At 43.1% G+C, this 24,933-nt stretch overlaps 1 protein-coding gene across 2 annotated transcripts; it reads right to left on the reverse strand.

Moving 5' to 3' along the window:
• Positions 1–2,825: 2,825 nt before the first annotated feature.
• CRTAP (cartilage associated protein) lies at positions 2,826–24,844 on the reverse strand. 2 transcript variants are annotated; one of them, XR_014792291.1, is made up of 8 exons: positions 24,329–24,844; positions 21,774–21,923; positions 19,470–19,641; positions 15,612–15,740; positions 14,777–14,922; positions 13,338–13,421; positions 7,013–7,213; positions 2,826–3,383 (listed from the first exon to the last, which is right to left on the reverse strand). XR_014792291.1 is itself a non-coding variant. In XM_084858027.1 (7 exons), exons 1-7 carry the CDS (start codon positions 24,812–24,814, stop codon positions 7,157–7,159), a joined length of 1,224 nt encoding a protein of 407 aa, XP_084714153.1. In that variant the 5' UTR covers positions 24,815–24,844; the 3' UTR covers positions 6,432–7,156. The 2 variants fall into 2 exon arrangements, 1 of the variants encoding a protein (XP_084714153.1); XM_084858027.1 differs by lacking the exon at positions 2,826–3,383 and having other exon boundaries at positions 6,432–7,213.
• Between the last annotated feature and the right edge of the window lie 89 nt (positions 24,845–24,933).

The following is a 24,933-nucleotide window of genomic DNA, read 5'->3' on the forward strand; positions in this document are numbered from 1 at the left end:
CTGTCGGCCGTCGCCACCCCCAGCTCCCCCAAGGTCGAATCCGTCACCTCCAGAATATCATCCATCCATCTTGCCCTTGGTCGGCCCCTCTTCCTTTTGCCTTCCACTTTCCCTAGCATCAGCATCTTCTCCAGGGTATCCTGTCTTCTCAGTATGTGGCCAAAGTGCTTCAGTTTTGCCTTTAATATCATTCCCTCAAGTGAGCAGTCTGGCTTAATTTCCTGGAGTATGGACTGGTTTGATCTTCTTGCAGTCCAAGGAACTCTCAGAATTTTCCTCCAGTACCACAGTTCAAAAGCATCTATCTTCTTTCGCTTAGCCTTCCTTATGGTCCAGCTCTCACAGCCATAGGTTACTATGGGGAATACCACTGCTTTAACTATGTGGACCTTTGTTGTCAGTGTGATGTCTCTGCTCTTCACTATTTTATCAAGATTTGTCATTGCTGTCCTTATTGCAGATATTGGATATTAAGCGGATATTGGCAATTTGGTCTCTAGTTCCTCTCCCTTTTCTAAACCCAGCTTGTACATCTGGCAATTCTTGTTCCATGAATTGCTGGAGTCCACCTTGCAAGATCTTGAGCATTACTTTACTGGCATGTCTTCTTACCCATGACAAATGATGTCTTGTCTCTGAGGTTTGCCAGATGAGAGACAATTGTACCAGGCTATTAGAAATAGTTCATTAGTACCCTTTTACTGCTTAGAAAGGAATCCAGATAAGGAGGTGTCAGTGTTAAATTTAAGGTTACAACTTTCACTTAGTAGAGTATCATAAAACTATTAGTCCAGATGGGCCATCAGATAAGTGACCAAGAGGCCTCATCCCAGACCGTAAACACCTAAGAACCACAAGCTCACAAGACAGAATGATGTCAAGGAAATATATTTGTTTCAAAACCATACCTGTAACATGTCAAAGAAAGCTAAAATGTTTAGATAAGTATGTTGGTATGTGCATTAATCTCGATAAGAAATTTCCATATTCGATAATCTTATTTAGACACATGCAGATTTAAAGTAGAAAGGTTATCTTTGGAATTCTTGGATAAGAAGTATAAACTGTAGTAAAATAGTTTGGACATATTTTGTAGCATCCAAAAAGTATATAAAGGAGACTCGGAACACGCAAGAGTGGAAGCTATCCTTTAGGATCAGCTTTCCTTAATGTGTAGAATCAACCTGGTAAGCTTGGTATTGATTATCATTGGGAACTAGCAAATGTACTTTGCTTAGGAGCCTTGTTTAAGAATGATGTTAGATTTTTCATGTATTTATATTTATGCAAGCATAAGCTCTTGTATTTAGTAGTTATGCTAATACTTTGTTGTTAAAAGAAAAATCTTGTCTGAGAGACTGTTTCTTAAGAAATAGAATTCTGTATTACTCATATCAGAGTGAAGTATTAAACTGGCTCTTGATGGAATCTGGTTGTAAGACAGATCTGACTGTATACACATTAGACAGGTGATCAGTGGTTGCCAACGTTCCAACAATATAGTTTGAGAGAATCTGTGAACCTGGGCATATGCCACATGATCTCTCCAGCAGCATCCTCTGCCTCTGATGGATCAGTTGTACACTTAGCCCAGCTTCTGAAAACCAGCAACATCTACTGCCTCCCAAACTGACACTACTGTAAGCATGCAGGGCTGGGGTGACAATGACCTGGTTTGCATGTAAGGATGAGCAATTCCTGGGTTGTATAACCCAGGAATTGTGAGAAAAGTGGAGCCTGTAAACTATTTCCGATTTCAGTTAACAACCCAGGAACCCCATTCCTGGGTTGTTTCATGATGCACAAACCCGGGAACTCTGGGTAGTTTATGGTTAAGCAATCCAGAGTTAATGCAGCAATTACCCAAGGTTTGTTGTTGGGTTAATTCTCAGTTGTTTAACTCATGAATAATCCATAGTTTCTGGATTTGGATGTCATGAAACAACCCAGGAAGATTCTGTAAATATGATTTACTCCAGAAGAAGGGGAAATCAGAAATAGCTTGCATGCTTTGTTCCTCCCACAATTCCTGGGTTAAACAACCCAGGAATTGCCTATCATTACATGTGAACTGGATTAATGAGTTTAAGCTCTCAACTGTCCTGTGGACCAGCATGATATTCTTGTAAGGTTCCTCTGCAAACACGAGGACATCCAGTTCTCATGGAGTTATTCCCTTAGATCTGATTCAACAGCTAATCTTCTTGAAGTCCTCCATCTTGATCAAGGTAAGTGCTCCTGTGCATGGATCCCTAGCTGGATGGGGAAATGTACGCAAAAGGGTGCTGTGGTGCATGGTTCCTCTTCCCTATTTGGCAATGGAGGGGGGTATTCAGTTGGAAAGGGATGGTCTTTCCCAGCTCTGCTGAGATCTTTTAAATTAGAGATACCAGGGACTGAACCTGGGACTTTCTGCATGCAAAGCATATGCTCACCCCTCAGCTGTGGCTCTTCTGAAAAAGGTGACATGCCTGCTGCTGTGTGAGTGTTCTGTTGTATTAGAACCCTTGGATAGGAACATAGGGAGCCATTGCACATGGAATCAGCCACTGTTCCACCGAGCCCAGTATTGTTGACACTGACTGGCAACAGCTCTACAGGGTTTCAGGCAGAACCCTTTCCTAACCCTACCCGAAGATGCCGGGGATTGGAAGTGGGACCTGCTGCATGCGACACAGGTGCTCTATCACACTGAGTTATGGCTCTTCTTCCCAATATAATTCTAGCAGCTTGTGCCCCATCTTCAACTAGATTCATGTTACACACAAAATGAGTAGATACATCACATGTAGTAATCAAGAAGACTCTTATATAGTTGAAAACTTACTCCTGAAGATTTCTTTAAGGCACTTTATTAGTTCAGACAGTGGCACTTGGATTGTCCGTATCAGAATCAGGCACAGAAATATAGCACCAACCTCCCAATGAACAGTGACAAAAACTAAAGCGCCATTCCTACTTTAGATAACTCACAGTTTATAGATTACAGATGAAATGGAAGAACAGAATGAGAGAGAGCCAGGAACAGAATTAATAAAATCAAAATCACAGGCATGGTACCATTTCCCCTGAGCAGCCATGCACTTTGAACATGAATATTTTGAAATGTGAACCAAAATTAGAAGAAATCTGCAAATCTTTAGAAATCTCTGCGACTTTTTTCATAAAGGTCAAAGGGCAACAAGATCCTTAAGTGTATGGTGTCATTAAATTTATTAAGTAGATTAATATTCTGCCTTTCCTCCAAAGAGCTCGAGGTAGCATACGTGTCCTCTTCCCTTTTAACGTCTTGCAAAACGATAAAATTGTTTCTTGGAGAAAAATATTTTATGGTGTACCAGATAACTTATTCACCTCCAACAGGACTCTTCTGCCTTTAACACCTATATGATTAGCAGAAATGTGGTAAGTGAAGCTTTCTCCATCATTGGACTAACATGCCAAGAAGTGTTTCACCTGCTGAATTTTGCAGTATCTAAAGGCACAGTATCTTTGTCAGAAAAATTGTTGGAAACCCTAGCAAGAGCTACCAAAACACACAAAGTAAATTTACTAACTTACTGATGCAATAAGTCTTAGAATAGTAACCAGAGATGGACTTTTACTAGAGCTGGGGCTGAGCCCTGCATGCCAGACATCCACACCCACAGAAGTGAGACCCACTTCTGCCTAGTATGTCAGACAGCCTGAACTCCAGCTAAAGAAACACCCTTCAAAAGCACAGTTGATGTTCCTTTAAAAAGAGGTGGACAGCTTGTGGCCCTCCAGGTGCTTGGGCCTACAATTCCAATCAGGCCTAGCTAGCATAGCCAAGGATGAGAGATGATGGGAGTTATAGCCCCCCAAATCTGCAGGACCACATGCTGCCCACTCCTGTAAGTTTAACCCGAGCATTCCCCCAAGCACAGGTAAGTGAAGTAGTGATTCCACCAGCTACATTTAATGAAAGAGTAAGTTAATTAACTTTAATACATCTTGAAAGGTGGCACAGGTTATTTGCAGAGGGTTTTTTTTTTCATTTCTTCTGTAGCACATTCATTTCAAGTATCAAAACCAAAAGGAATCGCTGCATAGGCATTAATGGCACTGATGATGAAAATGTGCATAACTAAGTAACTGTAATGGTTCCTGAACAGGCACTGTAAATGGGCTGGAAGGGGGAATGGGAATGGACAAAAAATAAGCTTCCTTCTACAGGTACCCAGCCTTTCACTACGAAGAACGATTAAGATTGTCAACCAGCTAGAAACAACAGCTGGCCTGTTTCTATGCTGCAGCAGCTTGAGCAACAGAAATCAGTAGGTGAAGCCTTTCACAGCATGGAGATGAACGTTACCTCCTGATAATGGCTGCATATCAAGCTGCTGTTAAAAGGCAAAGAAATAGGTGCCAGTAAAGAAGCTGGCAACCCTGCTGTGAAATGGAAACTAATTTTGTAACAAATGGCCTGTGTACTTAACAGAAACAAAGTAAATTCACACATACAATTGCAATAAATAACTGTTAGTACCATAAGAATTACAAACACAAGTCTGTAACATGCATTCCGCAATGAAGCATCAAGGCAGAAGAGTCAGTCAAATTCTGTTGTCTCTGTAGGGAAAACTGCTCAAATGTACCTGAGTACAGAATTTGGCCCTTGGTCTTATTTCCATTACTTCTTCAACAAAGATAAACATTCAAATAAATGGAAATGTTTAGATGAACTAGTCATGCAAATGAAGAATTTTTGACAGGACTGATGTTGCAACCCTACATACACTTACTTGGGTTTAAGTGCCATTGAAGTCAATGGAGCTTACTTCTGAGTAGACATGTATGGAATTGTACCCTGCAGAGGTGCTGTCAGGGCAGGACTTTGGGACAGACTGGGTGATGTAAGTGAATTTGAATGTAAAGGAAGTAATAGACATTGCACAGTATCCAGCTCAACGCTACAAATTATGTTGCATTAACATAAGCAAACTCTAGCACAATGCCAATAATGCTTGCTGGTGCAATGGGTCAACAAGTGTCACTGGCATTGTGCTAGAGGTCACTTATGCTAGTGCAGGGGCAGGCAACCACTTTTGGTCCAGAGGCCTGATTACCCCCATGGACCAAGCTGGTGGAAAAAATGACATTGAGGCGCAGGGCCCTACCTCAAAACCCTGCCCCCTCCTGTGACATCACCTGCCCCACCCACTTTTTCTTCTCTTATGCAGAGAGAGGCACGGAGCTCTGTGCCTCTCTCTGCATGGAGAAAGGGACTCGGCAGGACCTTACATGACTGGGTCGGGTGCCTCCTGCCCATGCCATCTGTGTCCCAACTGGGATACAAGCAGCACAGGAAAGGACTCAGCTGGGCTTGTAGGCCAAGTTGGATGCCTCCTTCCAATGCTGCCTGCATCCCATCTGGGGCATGACTGGTGTGGGAAAGGACTCTGCAGGGGGAAATCCACATGTGATCTCTGATTGAAGATAATATGGGGATTCCAATCCCTTACCCCCTCCCCAGTCCTCCAGATCAAGGGTAGGGCTTGAGGAGGGCAGAGGATGGAGCCCACGGTGGGTGCCCAACCCTTCATGGGCCCGATTGAGCACTTCCATGGGCCAGCTCAGAGGTCGCCGTCCCCTGCACAAGATTGCACAATTTATGTTAGCGGTAGTGTCAGGTTGGATACTTACCATCAAAAGAGGGCGGGAAGCTATCAATCAAAGTTTATTATACAGTCACAGACCTGTTGAAAGGGTGGGAAGCTATAAAATCATTTAGTCATCTAAAATGACCTAATTGCATCACTGATGCTGCAAGGCTACAATCCTATATGCACCTACCAGGGAGTAAGTCCCATTGCACTGAATGGGGCTAACTTTTTAGTAGACATGTATAGGATTGCACTGCAAATCCTAAACTAAGTTGTTCATGTCACAGTAAATCAGCATATCCAAACAGCTCTTATTTAGGGGGACAGATGCAGTGTTTCTGTACATCTGGTTCATGAAGTACAGGGCACTTCCACCTCTGCTAATCCCCCACATGTCGACTCGGCTAACAAGAACCAACATGAGCTGTGCATGCCATACTGCTAGCTTCCCAAGGGGGTTGTAGACCTAGAGATTATATCCTGGTGGGAAAAAAATAACTAACTCCTAACCTGATAGAATATGATTCACAATACTTGGCATGGACAGGATCCATGAATCCAGTCTTTGGATGTTTTGTGAGAAACAAGGAACCAGAAATTAGCTCTTCAAAGGCCTGCCTCTAGCAAACATACAAACTGGCTTTGACATAGCTACTTTTCTGAAATTTGGCTCCATTGTATTTATTTTCATTACTGGATGCAGAAAATTAATTACAACTTTTTTTTTTTTTAACTCAAAATCCCAAATATCACCAGTCCCACTCTTAACTTGGACATATAACTGAGACCTCAGCTACATGGACATAATAGAAAATGCTTTCTTTATTGGCATCATTTAGATACAGTAAAGTCACAAACTTCAATCTGTTTTCTCCAGTGATATCTCACCAAAGCCAGTTTACACTGCAATCATATAGATGTCGACTCAGAAGTCCTATACTTAAGTTCAATGAGACTTACTCCCACGTAAGTATGTATAGGATTGGAGCTTCAATTACTTCAGAGTAAGCACTTGCGGCCTAATTGTCCATTTATGAGGATAACCCCCCCACCCACCCCCATGTGTAAAAAATATTGCATCCTTCTAAAAATGTAGAGGAGCACCTGTCTTTCTCATTAACTTTGATTAATTTATTTGAAGGATTGTTGCCCTGCTCTTCAGCCCCAAAAGGTTCCCCAGAGTGGTTTACAAAGATCCAAAGATTCTATGTTATTAAAACTACATTTCTGCTTCACCCATGCTATGATGTGCTTGCCGAGCAGAATGTAAAGATGGAAGCTTGGTGATTGTTCAGAAATCCCAACAGTTAAGATATCTATTTTTTTTAAAAACACTTTAAAGAAAAAAAGGAAAGCCCAGGTGTGTGACATAGTGGAGAACTCACAGAATGTTCCGGTGACATCTGAGCAAGCTTAATAAAGATCTGAGGTATTTCTAACACCTGAGCTAAAGGTGATGCATAGAGATGTAAAGGCACAACAGTGGGAATTCACTTCTTAAAACTTGTGTTTTTTTCAGTTGTTTAGCATCATTGTGTTCCACCATCCACTTCCAGGAGTTCATCGAGGTATTCTACTACTTCACCCTAGGATAGATTACAACAGAAAGCAGAGAACAGGTTAATTCTGCTCAGTATACCTTTAGGGGCAAACCTTCTACTTTTTTCAAAGAAGAAAAAATTAGAAATATCTGATGTAGTTGGAGGCCTAGCCAGCTAAGTCTGGGTTCAGACAGGATGAAGATGAATACCTGATTTGCATCTGCCACTTCCCTTTTCAACACAGTGATTGAGAGTCGGTTTTGGAACTGAGTGATCCTTTTAGGTTTGCCAACTTTTTACCCATCCCTACTCCTGTGCTTTTAACAACTGCTTGATCTGAAGATATGATCAGATGACTATGCTTATTTCCATATACTTTCAACATTTGAATGGGTGGTGTATAGACGCCACCTGCAAATGGATAGTTGTTTATTTGGTCTGCTTTTGTTGAAATGTATGTATAGTTCTTAGAAACTTGTATTTTCATACACACACACTTCATATGTGTGCACTGAAATTGATATATTCAAATCTATGTAGCCACATTTTTTTCTTTTATTGAAATTTTACAATAAAAAATAATTTTAGAAAAGCTTATTTCCATACTGTGAAAAGTTTTATCTGCTGATTTTTGCAAATCAAGCTGCTGTTAGAGATACAAAAGCAGGGCAGTCTGGGATTTCTTTCCTGTTCAGTTGGCAACCCTACTCTCTCCCTACCCATGCTGTTGGTATTAACCTCTAAAGCTCTAAGGGTGCAATCCCACCCTTGGCTGGCTGGAGAATGCTAGGCGTTATAGGATCTTTTTCTGTCCAAGTATGCATAGGATTGCACCCTAAATAGCTTAGGTCCTGGTTATCTGTGGGACTGCCTATCTTGGTATGAACCTGCTTGGTTCTTAAGATCAGCAGGAGAGGCCCTTCTGAAGACACCCTAGCTTATAGAGGTCTGCTTGTTGGGCACGCATCAAAGGGCTTTCTCTTGTATTGCTCCCAAACTCTGGAACACACTCCCTTTGGAGTTGTGACTGGTCCCCAGTCTCTTTGCATTCAGGAACAGGGGTCAAGGCACAACTTTTAAACTTGGCTTTGAAAATGGTTAAGGCTTATAATGTTTTTAGTGCTTTACTGTATTTTTTATCTGATTATGGTTTTTATGTTTTGGACCTTTTGTAAACCACTGATTGGTCTAGAAAGGTGGTACAGAAATAATATAAATAATGAATATAAATGGAAAGTAACTCCCAAACCATGGCATTCTGTATTTATTTGAATGTTGGATCTCTACTGAACCTGCAGTACAGAATCTGAAAATACCTTGTGGTGCTGAAGACAAAACTAAATTTGCAACTAAATCCTGGCGAAGAGTAGACAGCGATGGCTTTGTCCCACTTGCTAGGCATCCCCCCCCCTTTGCCTCTACTGTTTGTTGAGGAGGAGCACACAGGCCGCGCTTTGGAATCCCAGGGAAGCAGTGTTGCAATATCCCTTTCAGTCTTCCAATGGCTCTACATGGTCTTGACATACCACAGAGAGTGAATATATATGCTGCTGCAGCTCAGCCAGTTCTGGAGATGCATTAGTGCTGGGATGTCTGAGTCACTTCCACTTTGTAACTAACCTCTCAGCAACTATATTACTACCAACTGGAGAAGACTAATGGGATGACAGCTGATTGGACAAGTCTGCTGCTCTTCTTTTTCCCCACAGGTTTGTTGGAGTTTCTGCAAAACTGTGAAGCAGTTTTAACAGCTTATGAAGGACAATGGTTTGTTTTGCTTTTAGCTTACTTGAAAACTTTAAAGCTGTCAGGTCAATAAAAGGACTCATTGGCAAATATTATTTACCTTCCTGGGAAGCAAGCAGTTTGCCATAACAGAAATGGCTTTCAAAAATTACAGACTTCAGCATACATAAATATTTGCAGAAGGAATGATTACTGTGGAAATAATGAAATCTTTTCAAACTAGCGAAACCAAGCACTCACATTCTCATTCAGTAACCTGGATTTATACCCCCCATGTCACGAAAGCACGTGCAAAGGTAAGTATCATTCATCTTTCTGCATGCCTCCAGGAATTTTACTGAAATAGGAATGTCCACCTCTGCATGAACCTACACCTTATACATTGCCCTTCCATCTCAGTAATGCCATTTTTAATGTGATTGACTAGGAGAATTAATGCTCTGACTGGACCAGTAATCCAATCCATTACACTCTTGGCAATGCAAGCACTAATGGAAAGGTTTTAGGATTCAGTACAACAGTATCCCCTGCCCTTCCAGGCAGAATGACCCTCAACACTGGGCTGCTGCTGAAAATGGCAAACCTGTGTGAAGCTCTCCCTGTAACTTTTAGGCACACTTATCTGTGTCATTCCCCTGCATTTTCTTGCCTGCAGCAGCCATTAATATAGAAAGAAAACAGGGAAATGATGTCAAAACATGGGTAAGTCTGCTTAATCAGAGAGGGCTGATGTATTAGTGGCAGGCCTGTGTACAGCATAAGGTCTAGTCCTGCCCTCAGGCATTGTTTTCTGACATGTACAGTGAAGGAACAGTTACTTTACTGCAACATGGATCTGTGCTTTGTAAGTAGTCCCCCTGCCATATCTTTATAGTATAAATTCTGGGCCCAGTGATAACATCTGTGTGGAAATGCTGCTTAGGGTTCAGTGACATGGTGATAGAGTAAATCCTACTCCATCATTAAAAGATAATGGACTACCATCATTTTCTCATTATCACTTTCATGATGAGGCAACTGTCCTCCCTTTCTCAGGAATGTAGAACTGAAACAGAATAAGTAATTTTCAACCAGTCAACAAATAACCTTCAAAAGGAAGGAGACTCTCTTCAGCACACACTTAATAGTTTTCTTGCTGGTTTGCACATTGACACCTAATCTTGTGTGCTTTGTGTTTGTTTAAAAGGTCAAGCAAGATGCTCAGTGCCCTTAGCTTCCCTTTCTTTTCACAAGGGTAGGGGATGCTAACGTATATCTGTAAAAAGAGAGCCCTGGACACTGCTTTGTTTCTGAGGCTATGAACTCTCTACACAAGCCTAAAATCCTGCATTTTAAACAGGGCTTTCTGCTTCCGTTTTAAATGCAGGATCATGATGGATGCCCTTTACATGTGCTTCCTTCCCCCGTTAGCTGAGTCTTCCATATGTTTCATTATATAGCCGCTAGATGGTGCTGTGGTCTAGCTCCTCTTATTGCGGCTTTTCCTTTTTCATGAGGGAACTCAAGCAGAACTCAAATGCTGTAATTTGATGGCTCATTATCTCTGATCTTTTAAAAAATGGAATAAAGTTGACTTAGTGCGGGAGACACCCAGGGGGTTAATGCCTTCATCTAAGGGACTGGCAAACTTCCATGAGTAACCAATCTCAATAGCAGGATAAAAGCTCCATGAGAAGAAGCCCTATAAGTGACCAGAAAGAGCAATGAAAGCTTGCATAAGTGTGAGAGGGTATCTTCTTTCTACGATTCATTTTTAAAACAGTAAACCAATCATAACTAATGTGACAGTGGACAACTGTTGTTCCTTTTCAAGCAGTGAAATGTTTGCAAAGTCATGTCTGTGCACAATAGGAGGGAAGATGCTGGGAACTAGGTTACTTATAAGACCATAGCTTTATTGATAAGCTGGAAAAACCCACTCTTATAACCCTGCTGAGGCCAGAGGGAGCTCCAATTACTGCAATATCCAGAATGGAAATATACATTGAAATGAGGCACAACAATCTTATAAATAAAATACAATACATAAAAGAAAATGCATAGCATTCGGGGTGGGGGACAGGGAAGAGTAGGATCTCAGAACCAGGTATATGAGGGATTGTCTAGTCCCATACAAACCTGTCTGATTATTAAATTCATCGTTTAAGGCTGGGTGCCCCCAGCCATCAGAGATTTGGCAGGTAGAAGGACAGCAAGGGTCCTTTTAGCTGTGGTGCCTCTGTTGTGGAATGATCTCCCAAAGTGCCAAACTGAATTGCTTTTAGCAGGCCTGAGCAAAGACTATTACGTCTACCCAGGACTTTAAAACACCTAATGGCATTATTGCTGTTTGTTTTAACTGCTGTTCTTGTTCTTTTTACGTGCTCTGCTGTTTTGTAGTTCTATATTTTTGTACAGTTTAATTATTTCATTTTATAAGCCACCTTGGAAGCAGCATAACTGAATGACAGTAAAAAAGTTTTTATTTAAATATAGGCTGGCTATAAAGCTATAATACTAGGTAGCAGCCACCCCTGTAGGGACATGGATCTTGGCTTCTCTGATTGTCTGCATCATCCTCAAAAGTAATGCTTTCCCTCATAGTCACCCGATACGTTCCTTTTGACTATGCCAGTCATTCAAATACTCCCCCAAATGTGGAAATCCCCCTTTTTTTAATAGCCTACATTTTCACTATTAGTCTCTGTGATGTGTTGACTGCTGAAACAGGTATGGCATGCTGGCTAGGGATGATGGGAGTATTAGTCCAACTTCATCTGGAGGACAGCTGGTTGGGGCAGTGTGACCTAAACAATGAAATAACCAAGTTTTTTTTTTTTTTAATTACAAAAGCTGTCATTCTTGTTCCCTGGAGGTGATTCTTAGGTTGTGTCCAGACATACAGAATCTCAGTGGTGACCTACTGTGGAAATGCACCCACTTTGCAGGTGTGACATACATAGCATCTTTCCCCTTGGGGAAACACATTTATCTAGTTTGAGCCAAATCTGCTCAGGACCAATTGGCCAGCCATTTTATCAGTCACAGAGCCAGTTTCCCCCTGGAGCAGGAATGTGCCCAGTACCGATTGGCTGGCCCTTGTTCTCAGTCACAATGCCACATTTAAGTAGGTAACAGTGCAGGCACTTGAAGGAGAAATACACACTCAACAACCAAAAGTGAAGCGGGCAGCAAACCTGGAGTATGTGGTGGGGGACAGCACTGAATCTGGAGGCTCTAGAGCAGTCACTACAGGAGCAAAAGCTGATGGAAGTGGAACTTGCTGTTCAGCAAAAAGCCCTGAACCTGTTACTGGGTTTTAATGTCCTAGTTCCTGTTCTGGAGCCTCACTAACTGCATCATCTTTCTTAAACCCATGTACTGTTACAAAGCAAGTGAAACTCCCACACGCAATGGTCAACTTGAGTGCAAGGTAAAATTGCTTTCTTTACCACAGCAAAAACTGAAACCCTGATGGCTAAATCCCACCTCCTGACATGCCAAAAATGTTATATGATTTTTAGTAAAGGAAATGTTGCCAAGAGCAGGGGATCTCCTGACAATGCCCCTTGTGCACCAGTCAGGGTAGGATCCTCTGGCATGCCATGGCAGGCTGTGCATGTGGCCATACGGCCTGACTGCATCCTGGTTGCTTTAACAGCACAGCCACAGATAACGTTGGGTGGGGTGAAGGGAGAGCAAGATGATGGGAGGCGTGGCTCCATTGCCATGGCAATGGAGAGTCATCCTCCTCTGCCGGGAAGGCTAGATGTGTTGGGGTGGTGGTGATGCTCAAAGTGTGGGGTTTCTGTCAAGCCTATATCCAGTTCTTCATAAGCAAGCTAGGCACTGAACCAGGGAGGATCAGCCCCAAAGCTTTCTAGCAGCCCAGAAAGAACAGGAGAGAGGAAAGACAAGAGATGGAGGAAGATGATGACACAGAGAGATTTAACTCCTTCCCCCTTTGTGACTGAGGCCAGAAATGGGAGGGAGTCACTGGAGAAGTTGGGCTTGCTACTCCATGCTCGCTACCTCATCACCTACATCAGATCAGCAGGGGAAGAAACTAAAACAAACTTTTAGCTCTTTTGCATGCTCTCATTTGTCAGATATTTTTCACTTCTGTTAAAAACATTTTTTAGAAGTTACTCATGTTTAGTTATGTGATATTGAAACAAAGGTTGTCCTCTTGTTTCTGGGCTCTGTTCCTGTGCCTTGTACAGCACACACATAACATTAAGCAAGTGAAAGTTTTCCTTGCACGGCAATATGAGAAACCCTTAACCTGCTTCATTTCCGCATGTCAGGCTGCTCTTAAAAGCAAAGAACCCAGAACCAGGAAAGAAAAGGTGGCAACCTTAATCACACTTTGCAATGGCCCTTTAGTTTCTTCTAAAAGCCATTAACTGTGAATTCAGCAATGGTATTAGTTTACTTTACTTACTTCATCATCATCCATCACATATTCTTTAGCAAATTCATACATTTCTTTCTGAAGTGTTGTTATGTTGTAATACCGAATTGCTTCCTAGAAGGATAACAGCAAAGCTCCATGTCACATTAACAGTACAGCACTGACTAAAGCATCATTGTTAACACAGGCTCATACATGCGTGAAGACAACACCTCTTATTCTATTACATCTACTCCTAATTGCTATGCCACAGGGGTCTAGAATTTTTGGCTGGCCAAACCAAAAATTGTGATTACCAGGATCTTCCCCCTTCCAAGAATGCCCCTCCAGCCTTTTCAGCATGAAAAGGAAGCCATCTGATTACCTCTGTTGTGGAAAAGCCCAGCTGGGTGAGCACCTTACCTCCTTGCAGTGAAGGAAGCCCCCCAACACCCTCTCTTGTGGGAAAGGCTGCCAGGGGGCTTGCCAGGCACCCTGCTTCTGAGCACCCCAGCCTTCCTCCCAGTTTTGGAGTTGTGGAAGGAGCAGGGATTTCCATGTAGCTGTTGGGATGATCCCAGCCGGCCTATATTTAAAGTTGGGATTAAGACTGGTTCCACAGTCACCATGGTGAGTGTAGCCTGGTTTTCAGGTAACGCTAGCCCATGGCTTATTTAAACCATGATTTGTTCCCTTAATCAGACTTTGACTGGCAGACGATCAAACAAACCATGGTTTGTTTTCTCAGTCCTTGGGTTGTTTGTTTCCTCCTCCTTCCCCTGCCTCCCTCCTGTATCCCAACTGCCTTTGCAGCACTGCATTACTGGCATGTAAAGAAGCTGGAGGTTTTGACTGTTCTTGCCCCCCACCTCTGTAGCCTGGAGAAACAGCCCATGAACAACCCACAATTTTGGGTTTGCTTGTAACGACCACCCACGGTTTAAATAACCCACAGTTCACAACCCAATAACAAACTATAAGTTCTCTTCGTGGGTTGTTCATAGTTAACAACCCATAGTTAACCCATAGTTCTGGATTTGCACATAACAGCAACCCATAATTCAACAAGTCATGATTACCTAAACCATGGTTTGACATTAGCTTGCAAGCCCTAAAAGTCATCAGGATCAGGGGCACTCATGCAAGCCCCAGCTCCAACATACCTGTGTGTGCCAACTCTTCTTCGAACTTTGCACACGCCTTCTGCGAGCAGGAATCCTGATAAAACAGGGCTCCTAATTGTGGGGAGGCTTCTAAGAACATGCAGCCAAATGTGTTCAGAAACCCAACCTTTGCAAGGAATGCATGAATGACTGAACAACAGCCTGCAGGTATGGGGACAATGGGACACGGCCTGAATACACACACCAACCACTGCTTGCTTTTAACCCTCCCTTGTTCAGGTGAGTGCCTGAATAGGTCTCTCAAGATTGTAGGATTCAGTGTGCCACTCGCTGCTGCAGGTTGTGATAGGCCAACATTTTACTTACAGGTCTAGGCTGGAAGTCTTCATCTGTGAGTCCCCATTTGTCTTTGTGATATTGATAATAGACCAGATTCTGTTTCATCACTTCATCTTTCTGGTCAAAGAGCATGTAGCTAGCGACACACGGTGCCGCATTCTTCAAATCATTCACTGAATTAATATGAAATGAGACAAAGTCAACCTCTCAAGAGAAGTTTATTAAACAATTTGTTACCTCTACAGTTTGAACTCCGAGCTCATGCTTGGAATCTCTCTGTGTGTTGTTTATGCATACATACACCTTGAAATACACATACGGGTTTTTAATCTTGACACCTATACTCTTACATTACAAAAGAGGATTTCACATATAGCTCTCAAAATCAGGATATGTCTTTTTTCTTCTTCTTCTCCCCTACTCCCTTTCCATATAATGGTGATGGTACCACTTCTATACATAGACAGAGCTAGCGCTAAGAACTCTTTTTGGAGAGTATTGATTCTATTGTTTGTGTAATTGTGGACAGCCTGTGCATGCAAGAAATGGAAAAAAAAATCCCTTTAACACAGCAAACTGGAGCTTTTTGCAAAACTGGAAGCAGATATCAGAGGCAGGATAGAGTGAGGGGGTGCTGCTAGAGCCAGAACTTTAAAGATCCTGCGCAGGGGATTTACTCCCATCCTGGTGCTGGAGCCCAGCTCTGCTGGCAGGCAGGACTAGGACTTTTCTCTCTAGTAAACTGGAAGATTTTAAACATGCTAAACAGAAGTGACATGTGTGTGTGTGTGCGCGCGCGCATATGCACACACACACACACACACACTCCCAATTTAAGTTTAGAACAAAGCCCCTTACTTACACTTATAATAGGCAAATTGCAAGTAGTGGTACATAGTTGCCACAAATTTCTCCACAATGTAGCCTCCTATGACAGGTGTCAGATCATGTTCGCACTTCAGTTTGCACTCAAGAACTTCAATGTAGTGATCTTTAAAAAAAACAAACATGTTCTGAACATTGTGTAGTTATTTCTTTAATTCAATTTAGTAACCTGCACTTCTCCTGTAGATACCAATCTGCTGAATTTCCAAATCATCAATGTTATATGATATTGCCCAGTATCTGGAGGTGGGGGCAGTCTATAGATAAAATTAGGGATGACAGAGAATTCCGCCACGGATCTCAGGGAGGCCGAATGCCAGTGCATTCGGCCCCCCCGAAATCGGTGGCGGCCTGCCACCTCCCCGGGGACGAGACTTACCTGGGGTGGATCTTCCGGGTGGCAGCGGCTGCGGTGGCGGTTGCCGGTCTTCCGACCGGCTGCCGCCACCACCATTTCCAGGTTTTTTTTAAAAAAAAGACATGATAGGCTACGTAAAGATTTACGTAGCCTATCAAGGCTAGGTTTTAAAAAAAAAAAGTGATAGGCTACGTAAATGTTTACGTAGCCTATCATGTCTGACTTTAAAAAACAAAACAAAACCGCGCGTACGCAAATGGCAGCGGCCGCTATGCTATTTGCGTTCCCCTTATTTTCGCCGTCTTAGTCTACGTAAATCTTGACGTAGACTAAGACGTGCCAAAATAAGGAATGCAAATGGTGGCGGCCGTGGCCGACGCCATTTGCATACGTGCGTTGTTGTTGTTGTTTTTTAAAGTCAGACGTGATAGGCTACGTAAACATTTACATAGCCTATCACGGCTGACTGTAGGGACGCAAACGGCAGCGGCTATGGCTGCCACCATTTGCGTCCCTGCTAGCCGGCGGCTGGCGGCTCCGCAGAATCCCTGCGGAGTGAAGGCGGCCAGCCAGGATTCTGGGGGGGAGGCGTGGAGCACCTCCCCCCCCCCGGCGAGGATTCCAGGGGGAGGGACGGAACGCCTCCCCCCCACCATCAACATAATCCGCGAACAGGTAAGTGATTTTCATACATCCCTAGATAAAATACTTTATAGCCAACAGCTGCATACCATTCTCAGTTCAGTTATACTTGACTGTAGTGCCACCTACAGATACTACCTGACAAATTTCTAGCAGAAGAAGTAACCATTTACTCATTTTACCGACCTCAGAAGGATGGAAGGCTGAGTCGGAAGGCTGAGTCAACCTGAGCCAGCTACCTGGGACCCAGCTTCTGCTGGGATCGAACTCAGGCCGTGGGGAGAGTTTCAGTTGCAATACTGCCACCTACCACTCTGTGCCACATGAGGCTCCTTTGAGGGTTAGACAACCCTCAAATAACCCTAAAACATGCCATGGGTTATTTGAGGGTTCTCGAAGCCTCAAACAACTCCTGCCACCTGGGTTTGCTTGTCATCACAAGCCACGGCAAGCTGGGCGCCCATGGGTGCCGTGCAGAAATGGGTCCCGCAGGCGCACAACACAATGCAGGACCCTCTGTGGGTAAATTAAGTCACGGTGGGTTGTCATCTTGTGTGACCCAGGTCAGTTACCTTATACACAGAACAGGCATGATGAAACAAAACAAAGAGAGAGAAAGAAAAGTTGGATGGATAAGGGTAAGACCTACAGTCTGGGCCAGAAATATTGGAACAAGGATAACTGTTTTGGCAGTTGGCCTCTGTACACCACCACATTGAAGATGAAAGGAAACACACCCAGACGGGAGCAAAGTCGGGACTTTCAGCTGTAATTCAAGAGGTTTGACAAAGGTGGGGCATCAACCATTCAGGAAGTACAGCCAGTGGCATACACCCCCCCCCCCATCGTTGGTGGCTCATAAGTAATGGAACAAACCAACATCATTTCAAACTTAAGGACTGCCTTTATTACCTGGATGAAAATCCTTTGCAGTCAATGACTGCCTGAAGTCTGGAACCCATGGACATGACCAAATGCTGAGTTTCCCCCCTCGAGATGCTTTGCCAGGCCTTTACTGCAGCTGCCTTCAGCTGCTGCTTGTTTGTGGGTCTTTCTGCCTTCAGTCTTGTCTTCAGTAGGTGAAAAGCATGCTCTATTGGGCGGAGATCAGGTGACTGACTTGGCCATTGAAGAACATCCCACTTCTTTGCCTTCAGAAACTCTTGGGTAGCTTTTGCTGTATGTTTTGGGTCATTATCCATCTGCAATATGAAGCGGCGTCCTATCAGTTTGGCAGCATTCAGCTGAATCTGAGCAGAAAGTATAGCCCTATACACTTCAAAATTCATCCTGCTGCTTTTATCAGCAGTCAGGTCATCAATAAACACCAGTGACCCGGCTCCATTGGCAGCCATACATGCCAATGCCATAACAATGCCTTCATCATGTTTGACAGATGATGTGGTATGCTTTGGATCAGGAGCTGTTCCTTTCTTTCTCCATACTTGTCTCTTCCCATCATTCTGGTACAAGTTAATCTGGGTTTCATCAGTCCAAAGAATCTTATTCCAGAACTGGGCAGGCTTTTTTAGGTGTTTGCTGGCAAAGGCTAATCTGGCCTGTCTGTTCTTGAGCGTTACCAGTGGTTTGCACCTTGTTGTGAAGCCTCTGTATTTACATTCATAAAGCCGTCTCTTGACTGCAGATGTTGACAATGACATGCCTACCTCCTCAAGAGCATTCTTGACCTGGCTAGATGTTGTGAAAGAGTTCCTCTTCAGCATGAGCAGAATTCTGCAGTCATCCACTTTAGTTGTCTTCCATGGTCTGCCAGGCCTTTTGCTGTTGCTGAGCTTGCCAGTTCATTCCTTCTTTTTCAGGATGTCCCAAACTGTTGTGATGGCCACTCCCAATGTTTTTGCTATCTCTCTGATGGGTTTATTTTGTTTCCTCAGCCTAATGATGGCCTCCTTCACTTGCATGGACACCTCTTTGGACCTCATGTTGGGAGTTCCAGCAAACAGCTACCAAATGCAAATGTAACACTCAGAACCACCTCCAGGCCTTTTATCTGCTTGATTGGTCATGGGGTACCCAGGAAACAGGCCACACCTGGCCATGCAGCGGCTTGTCAGCCATTTGTTCCATTACTTATGAGCCACCAACAATGGGGGTGTGTGTATGCCACTGGCTGTACTTCCTGAATGGTTAGTGCCCCACTTTTGTCAAACCCCTTGAATTACAGCTGAAAGTCCTGACTTCGCTCCCATCTGGGTGTATTTCCTTTCAACTTCAATGTGGTGGTGTACAGAGGCCAACTGCCAAAACAGTTATCCTTGTTCCAATATTTCTGGCCCTGACTGTAGCAAAGAACACAGTAGATGACTTGACAAATTGAGTGTTTATTAGTATTTATAACAATGAAAGATGAAGGTTGTTATTTTCCACCCCAGCCAAAACATTTTTACATAGATTTAATATTTCTATGCTCTGAAATGCATGCTCTACCTATATTTTCATAGTTTATTCTTTATAGAAACTAGTTACGCATCTATGTGACTGCCAGGACATCAGGCATTACCCAGTATGTTATGAGCCCTCTCTTCCTCTCCTCTTCCCCAATTCCTTCCCTATGATTTAAACCAGCTTTCTCCAACCTGGTGCCCTCTAGATATGTTGGACTACATGGCTGGGGAATTATGGGGAATTATGGGACTTGTAGTTTAAGACCACTGGAGGTTACCAGGTGGCAGAAGGCTGGTTTAAACCCAGACCTCTGACACCTAGTGTTATCAGAAAGGAAATCCATGAATAGATCACGTAAGGGTATTTTAGGAGACCAAGGAATCCTTCAAGAATCCCTTTCCTAACTACAGAACACAGCTGATCACCCACCTGCTATAGACAGATAGAACTCTTTAAACTCTGTGATCTCCCGGGAGACTTCACAGGCAGCTATACAATCATCATGGGCTTTGTAGAAATCGGGAAGTGCCAGCTCCATATCTGTGATGGATGTCTTCCAGTTTTCTCCATTGTATGCCCTTACCGCCCTGACAAAGAGATTCTGAGAAGACCAGAAGAAATCATAAGAAGGTGGCATGGGTTTGATTTGAATGGCCTAATTAAAGACTGCATCACTATGGCAAAACGGACAGGAGCGCTTCACTCGGCTACTCCCTATTTTGCCCTGGGAGCAGATCCAGGTAGAGTACACCGACACCTAACCTGCCAGCTACCTCTTCATATGCTTCACTGTCAGCAACCACTCAGAGCCTTTTTTTCAGCTGCGCCTCTGAGCACGCAGTCTCAAATTCACCATGTCTTCTCGTAAAGTCATGGGTTGAAGGACTTGCTTTCTGTCACCACTTTAGTAAGTGGTATTGAGACACGAAAGGTTATCAGGATACTCTAACAGGATTTCTTTTAAAAGACACAATTATTTTAAAGAAAATAAATAAATAAAAATACAAAAATATCCAGATGGAAAACACTAGAAAAATCTATTTCAGCAACATGAGCACTGGGGTTAAAGCAGGTAGTTAAAATACATCTATTTCTTTGTCGCAAACTAATCTAGACCAGAAGTTCTCAAACTATGGTTCATGGGCCACTAGTAATCCACAAGCTCAGTTCAGGTGGTCCATGGAAAGATTGTGCAACAGCCAACAATATCTGTACTTGGTCCTGCACTTGGTTTTTTTCTTTTTTCTGACAAAGGAAATTAAGGCTGTTTTGACTAGATGGGATTATCCAGGATTTGACTAGAACATGTTAACAAGGCCCTGGCCTAGGGCCTATGACTTCCATAATATGGCACTGGTGTATCAACTAATTTTGCTCTAAAAATATACCAGCTAAAGGTGCCCTTCTCAGCTGCCTGGCCTAGGGCCCATGATTTTCATAATATAGTGCTGAATTAATGATTCCAGTGCTAAATAAAATATATTATTAAAATATGTTATGTATGTGCTTTGATTTGTAGAACAAAAAAATTATTAAGTGGTTTACTGAGACACCCAGCAATTTTCATGTGATCCACAGGGGGGGGGAAGTCTACATTATTTTCCTACCAATTATATATCAGCTTACAATCCTAAACAATTGTATCTTAAATATTCAACTATTAAAAATAGTCAGCAAATTAAATGATCATGCATAACTCACTAATAATACAATTCTATATATGTCTCCTCAGAAGTAAGTCCTATTGAGTTCATTGGGGGTTAATCTCAGGTGAATGTGCAAGGTGAGCAAATAGCTGGACTGGGGTGTGGAGCACGATAGAAGATGTCTAGTAGCAGCTGGTATGAAGGATTTCAGTCTAGAATACATGTAAAATCTAACTACAGTTCATTTTATCACAGTCACAATGGAGGAATTTCCTACACAAACACAATGTTATAGGAAATTACATAAATCCTGTGCATCACTGAAATGCCCGTTTTGCAATGTTTACATGTAGTGGGAAACTGATATTGATAGCGGCTTCCCAATATGTGTACATGGAGCAAAATATGTATTTATTTAAAGCAGTTTTTGCCCCACTCTTCAGAGGAAAACAGACATACATGTATTTGCAGAGTAAGTTTTGTCTGACCACACTTGAAGCAGACAACAACTGCAAGCTTTAAACAGGACCTTTACCTAATATTAATAGGCATCTTATTAAAACTAAAGCAGACAAAGTAAGTAGGCGAAAGTGAAACCAAAACCAGCACCCCAACTCCCTACAAGCACTACCCATTTAGGGTGCAATCCTATGCCTGTTTAGATAGAAAAAAAGCCCTACAACTCCAAGCATTCCCCAGCCAGCCCATTCAGTGGGTTTGAACCAATGGCTGTTATTTATTACAACATTTATGACACATGGCAAATTGCATGTAAGATTTACACTATTCCCTAAACTGAACCTTTGCATGATAAGGTATTAGTCTTACTTTTTCACTTACTATACTACTTATCTCAATACCATAAAAAGCCAGGGGGATCATGATATAAAACAAATAATAAATCCTGGGGAATAGGAATCCATTTCAGGCAGGAATCTTTTGTAGTTTCTGCACTAATGTGCAGAATAAAAAAAATACATTGTGGTTTAATAGACCCTAAACCAAGAAACTTCCTTTCTTTTGGTTATTTTTTTTAACAAAATATAATTAGAGACATTCAGAAACATAAATAGGACAGGAAAGATACCTCATATGATTTTGTTTCTAAATCTTTAATATAGTCTTCAGCATCAGGCATGGTTTTGTAGTATGCCATATTCCTTTTCATCATCTCATCATCAGGATGTTTCAGAAGAAATGTGTGTGCTGCTGCTATAGCTTTTGGAAGGTTATTTGCCTAGCCAAAAATAATTGGAAAAACAAAGATTAGATTAGAAACCCACTTTGAAAAGATCACTTGTTTTATAAACTTTCCCCCTGGAGCTTTCAATATAAATATATATGTAGGCTTCACTCTTGTCAGAAAAACATTCCAAATACCGTACAGTTATATCAATGACTGAGATACATAAACCACATTTATTTTTAGTCTTAGTACAACAAACCATTTCCAGTGAGTGAAACCAAGGATTTGTCTGAAGGTGGGAAAGAGGACTAAAGGAGGCAATGAGAGAGGTAGGAAGCTCAGGAAAGCCAGATTGGTACAAATGTAGGTAATAGGTCATATGTGGAAAGGTGGGGTGTGTGAAGTATGAACATACAATGGAAGTGACAAAATGCTGCATTGCTCTGAAGGGTCAGCAATAAGATATAAAAAAACAATTAAAGCTTCAGATAAGGAATCCAGAAAATGCAAAAATAGTGTGTGACTATTATAGATTAATAAACTAGTGTGCAGAATTTAAAAAATTACATTGTGCTTTAATTAGACCTAAACCAAGGGACTACAGAATAAATAATCATGTAGCCAGATAACGGAAGTACTCAGGTGTATAATAAAGCACTGAAGTGCAAGTTAACAATGGCCCAGTTCAGATGTCTCAATAGTGCATGCTGACTATTGAGTCTCCCTTCTGCCAGTGGGAGGAACTAACAAAATGCATATTTCTGTCCATGTTTTGTTTATCATGATGTCCACATGGGGTTACTGCCCTGTCTCTCCCCAAACAAGCCACAGCCATAAGCGATGCTGTGTTGTTGGAACAAGGGGTGGAGTGTGCAAGGTCAGCAAACAGCTGGACTGGCATGTGGATTATGACGAAGATATCTAGTAGTATATGGGGATATTGGTAATGAATGGAAAAGGTCTTGCACAGGTCTTGCCTAACCTACCCCACAGGGTTGTTGTAAGGTTAAAATGGAGAGGAGGACCATGTAAGCCACCTTAGGTTCCTTGCAAGAGGAAAAAAGGCAGGAAATAAATGTAATAATAGTAATAAAGTGTAGTACAGGAGTAGGCAACCTGGAGGCCTCAGATGTTTTGGACTACAACTACCACAACCCCAAACCATTGGCTATGGTGGCTGGGGCTGATAAGACCTGTAGTATATAAAAAAATGGAAGATACCAGCTTGCCTCCCCCTGCTGTAATATGGCATTCAGGAAAGAAAGTCTGGTGTTTATGTGCAAAGATGGGTGTATTTATTTACAATATTTATATACCGCCTAATAACAAAAGTTCTTTGGGTGGTTTGCAGTAAAAATGAACACCATTAAGAGTAGTAAAACACACAAATGTGACAGAGCTGGATGATGGGCTATGATGTGGAATATACATATGACTTAGCACACGTTATGGACTGGGTTGCCACCGATATTCTGCAACTCTCATATTTGCACAACAGGCATAACCAAACAGATGAGCCCTTTCTTACTATAGGGATAAGAACATATGAACAGCCATGCTGGATCAGACCAAGGGTCCATCTAGTCCAGCATTCTATTCCCACAGCAACCAACCAGATGCCCACAGGAAACCATAAGCAGGACATGAGTGCAACAGCTCCTTCCCACCCAAGTACCCCAGCAACTGGTGTATGAAAGAAATACTGCCTCTGATACTGGAGATAGCATATAGCCATCAGGACTAGTAGCCACTGCTAGCCATGTAACGCTGGGGGAAACTTCATCTGTTGATTTTGCCTGCCCAGAAGCTATGCCCATTTTTTTTTAAGATGACAACTAGGGATGTATGGATTTTGTTAAATCTGTTCTGTCTTGTTTCACAGACTGTCAAACATCTTTTGTTCCATTAACCGCTCACTGACGGAATTGGATTTTTTTTTTTTACCAGAATTTTGTTCTACTTGCACTAATTTGCATTAGTGCTAAAGTGCACTTGCACACTTCATGCAAATCAGTGCAAATCCCCCCCCCCCAGTGAAAATCCGGTCTGCAAGTCCACAGAATCTGGATGACTCTGAAAAATTCGTTCCACTGCAGAATCTGCAGGCCGGATTCACAGAAATCTGAATTCATTGGAATCAGTTGCGGATATCTCCAACATCCCTAGAGGCAACTCTGTGGCAGGGAATACGAATGGACAAACCACTGGTTTGGTGCGGTGGCTGAAAGAGCAGAGCAACAAGCAAACTAGAAAGATGGGCGCGTTGGGTAAGGAAAAATTCCCAAACCCATATCAGGGCAATACTCCTTCATTAGGCCAACCAAATTGTTCACGCTATTTTAGTTGGCCTAATAAACGGCATTGCCCTAGTACAGATTTGGGGCAGATGGGGTGCAGGAGGGGGCGTGGAGGGAGACGGGCTGCGCAGAGGAAGGCCGGCGCAACCGGCGCGCTACCTTGAAGTAGGCGAACTGCAGGAACTTGTAGGGCTCGCGGCGCTGGAATTCCTCCAGCACTTCCCGGCTGGGCTGGGACTGGCGGAAGGCCGGCAGCCCTTGCTTGCAGCGCTTTAGGCACTGCGCTCTGCGCAGCAAGTCCGCGAAGTAACGCAGCTCCGGGAAGCCGTCGAAGCGGTCGGGCGGCAGAAGCCCCTGGCTGTCGGCGCCGGCCTCCTCCTCCATGCGGACGGAGCTGCAGTTGAGGTGACAGAAGGCCTCGCTGTCCCGCAGGAGGCGGTAAAGCCTCAAGCTCACCTCCAGGTAGCTGACGCTCTCGGGCCAGTTCTCGTTGGTGTACTGGTCCAGGCCGTAGCGATAGGCGGACTCCAAGGGCATCAGCTCGTCGCGCGGGAAGCTCCTGAAGCTGTAGCGCTCGTACTGAGCCCGCGCCGCGGCCGAGAGCAGGCAGAGCGCGGCCAAGAGCAGCTGCCGGCGCCGCCACATCCTTCCCGGCCTGTAGAACAACCGGACACCACGTAGCAAAAGGGAGGGGAAAGTTCAGAGTCTCTCTCGCCCTCACCAGCTCCGAGGGACCAGGCGGGGATACTGGCGGATTGACGTGC

This window comes from Heloderma suspectum, chromosome 5 (assembly GCF_057233095.1).
Source record: "Heloderma suspectum isolate Gila_16-S chromosome 5, 16-S_ref, whole genome shotgun sequence".
NCBI classification, from domain to species: domain Eukaryota; kingdom Metazoa; phylum Chordata; class Lepidosauria; order Squamata; family Helodermatidae; genus Heloderma; species Heloderma suspectum.

Excerpts from the sequence above, each read along its gene's own strand:
- CRTAP (XM_084858027.1), bottom strand. The coding sequence starts at position 24,814 with ATGTGGCGGCGCCGGCAGCTGCTCTTGGCCGCGCTCTGCCTGCTCTCG. Across the intron at positions 19,642-21,773 it reads TAGAAACAAAATCATATGAG|AATCTCTTTGTCAGGGCGGT; the intron begins GTATCTTTCCTG and ends TGGTCTTCTCAG. Across the intron at positions 15,741-19,469 it reads GTTCTATCTGTCTATAGCAG|ATCACTACATTGAAGTTCTT; the intron begins GTGGGTGATCAG and ends TTTTTTTTAAAG.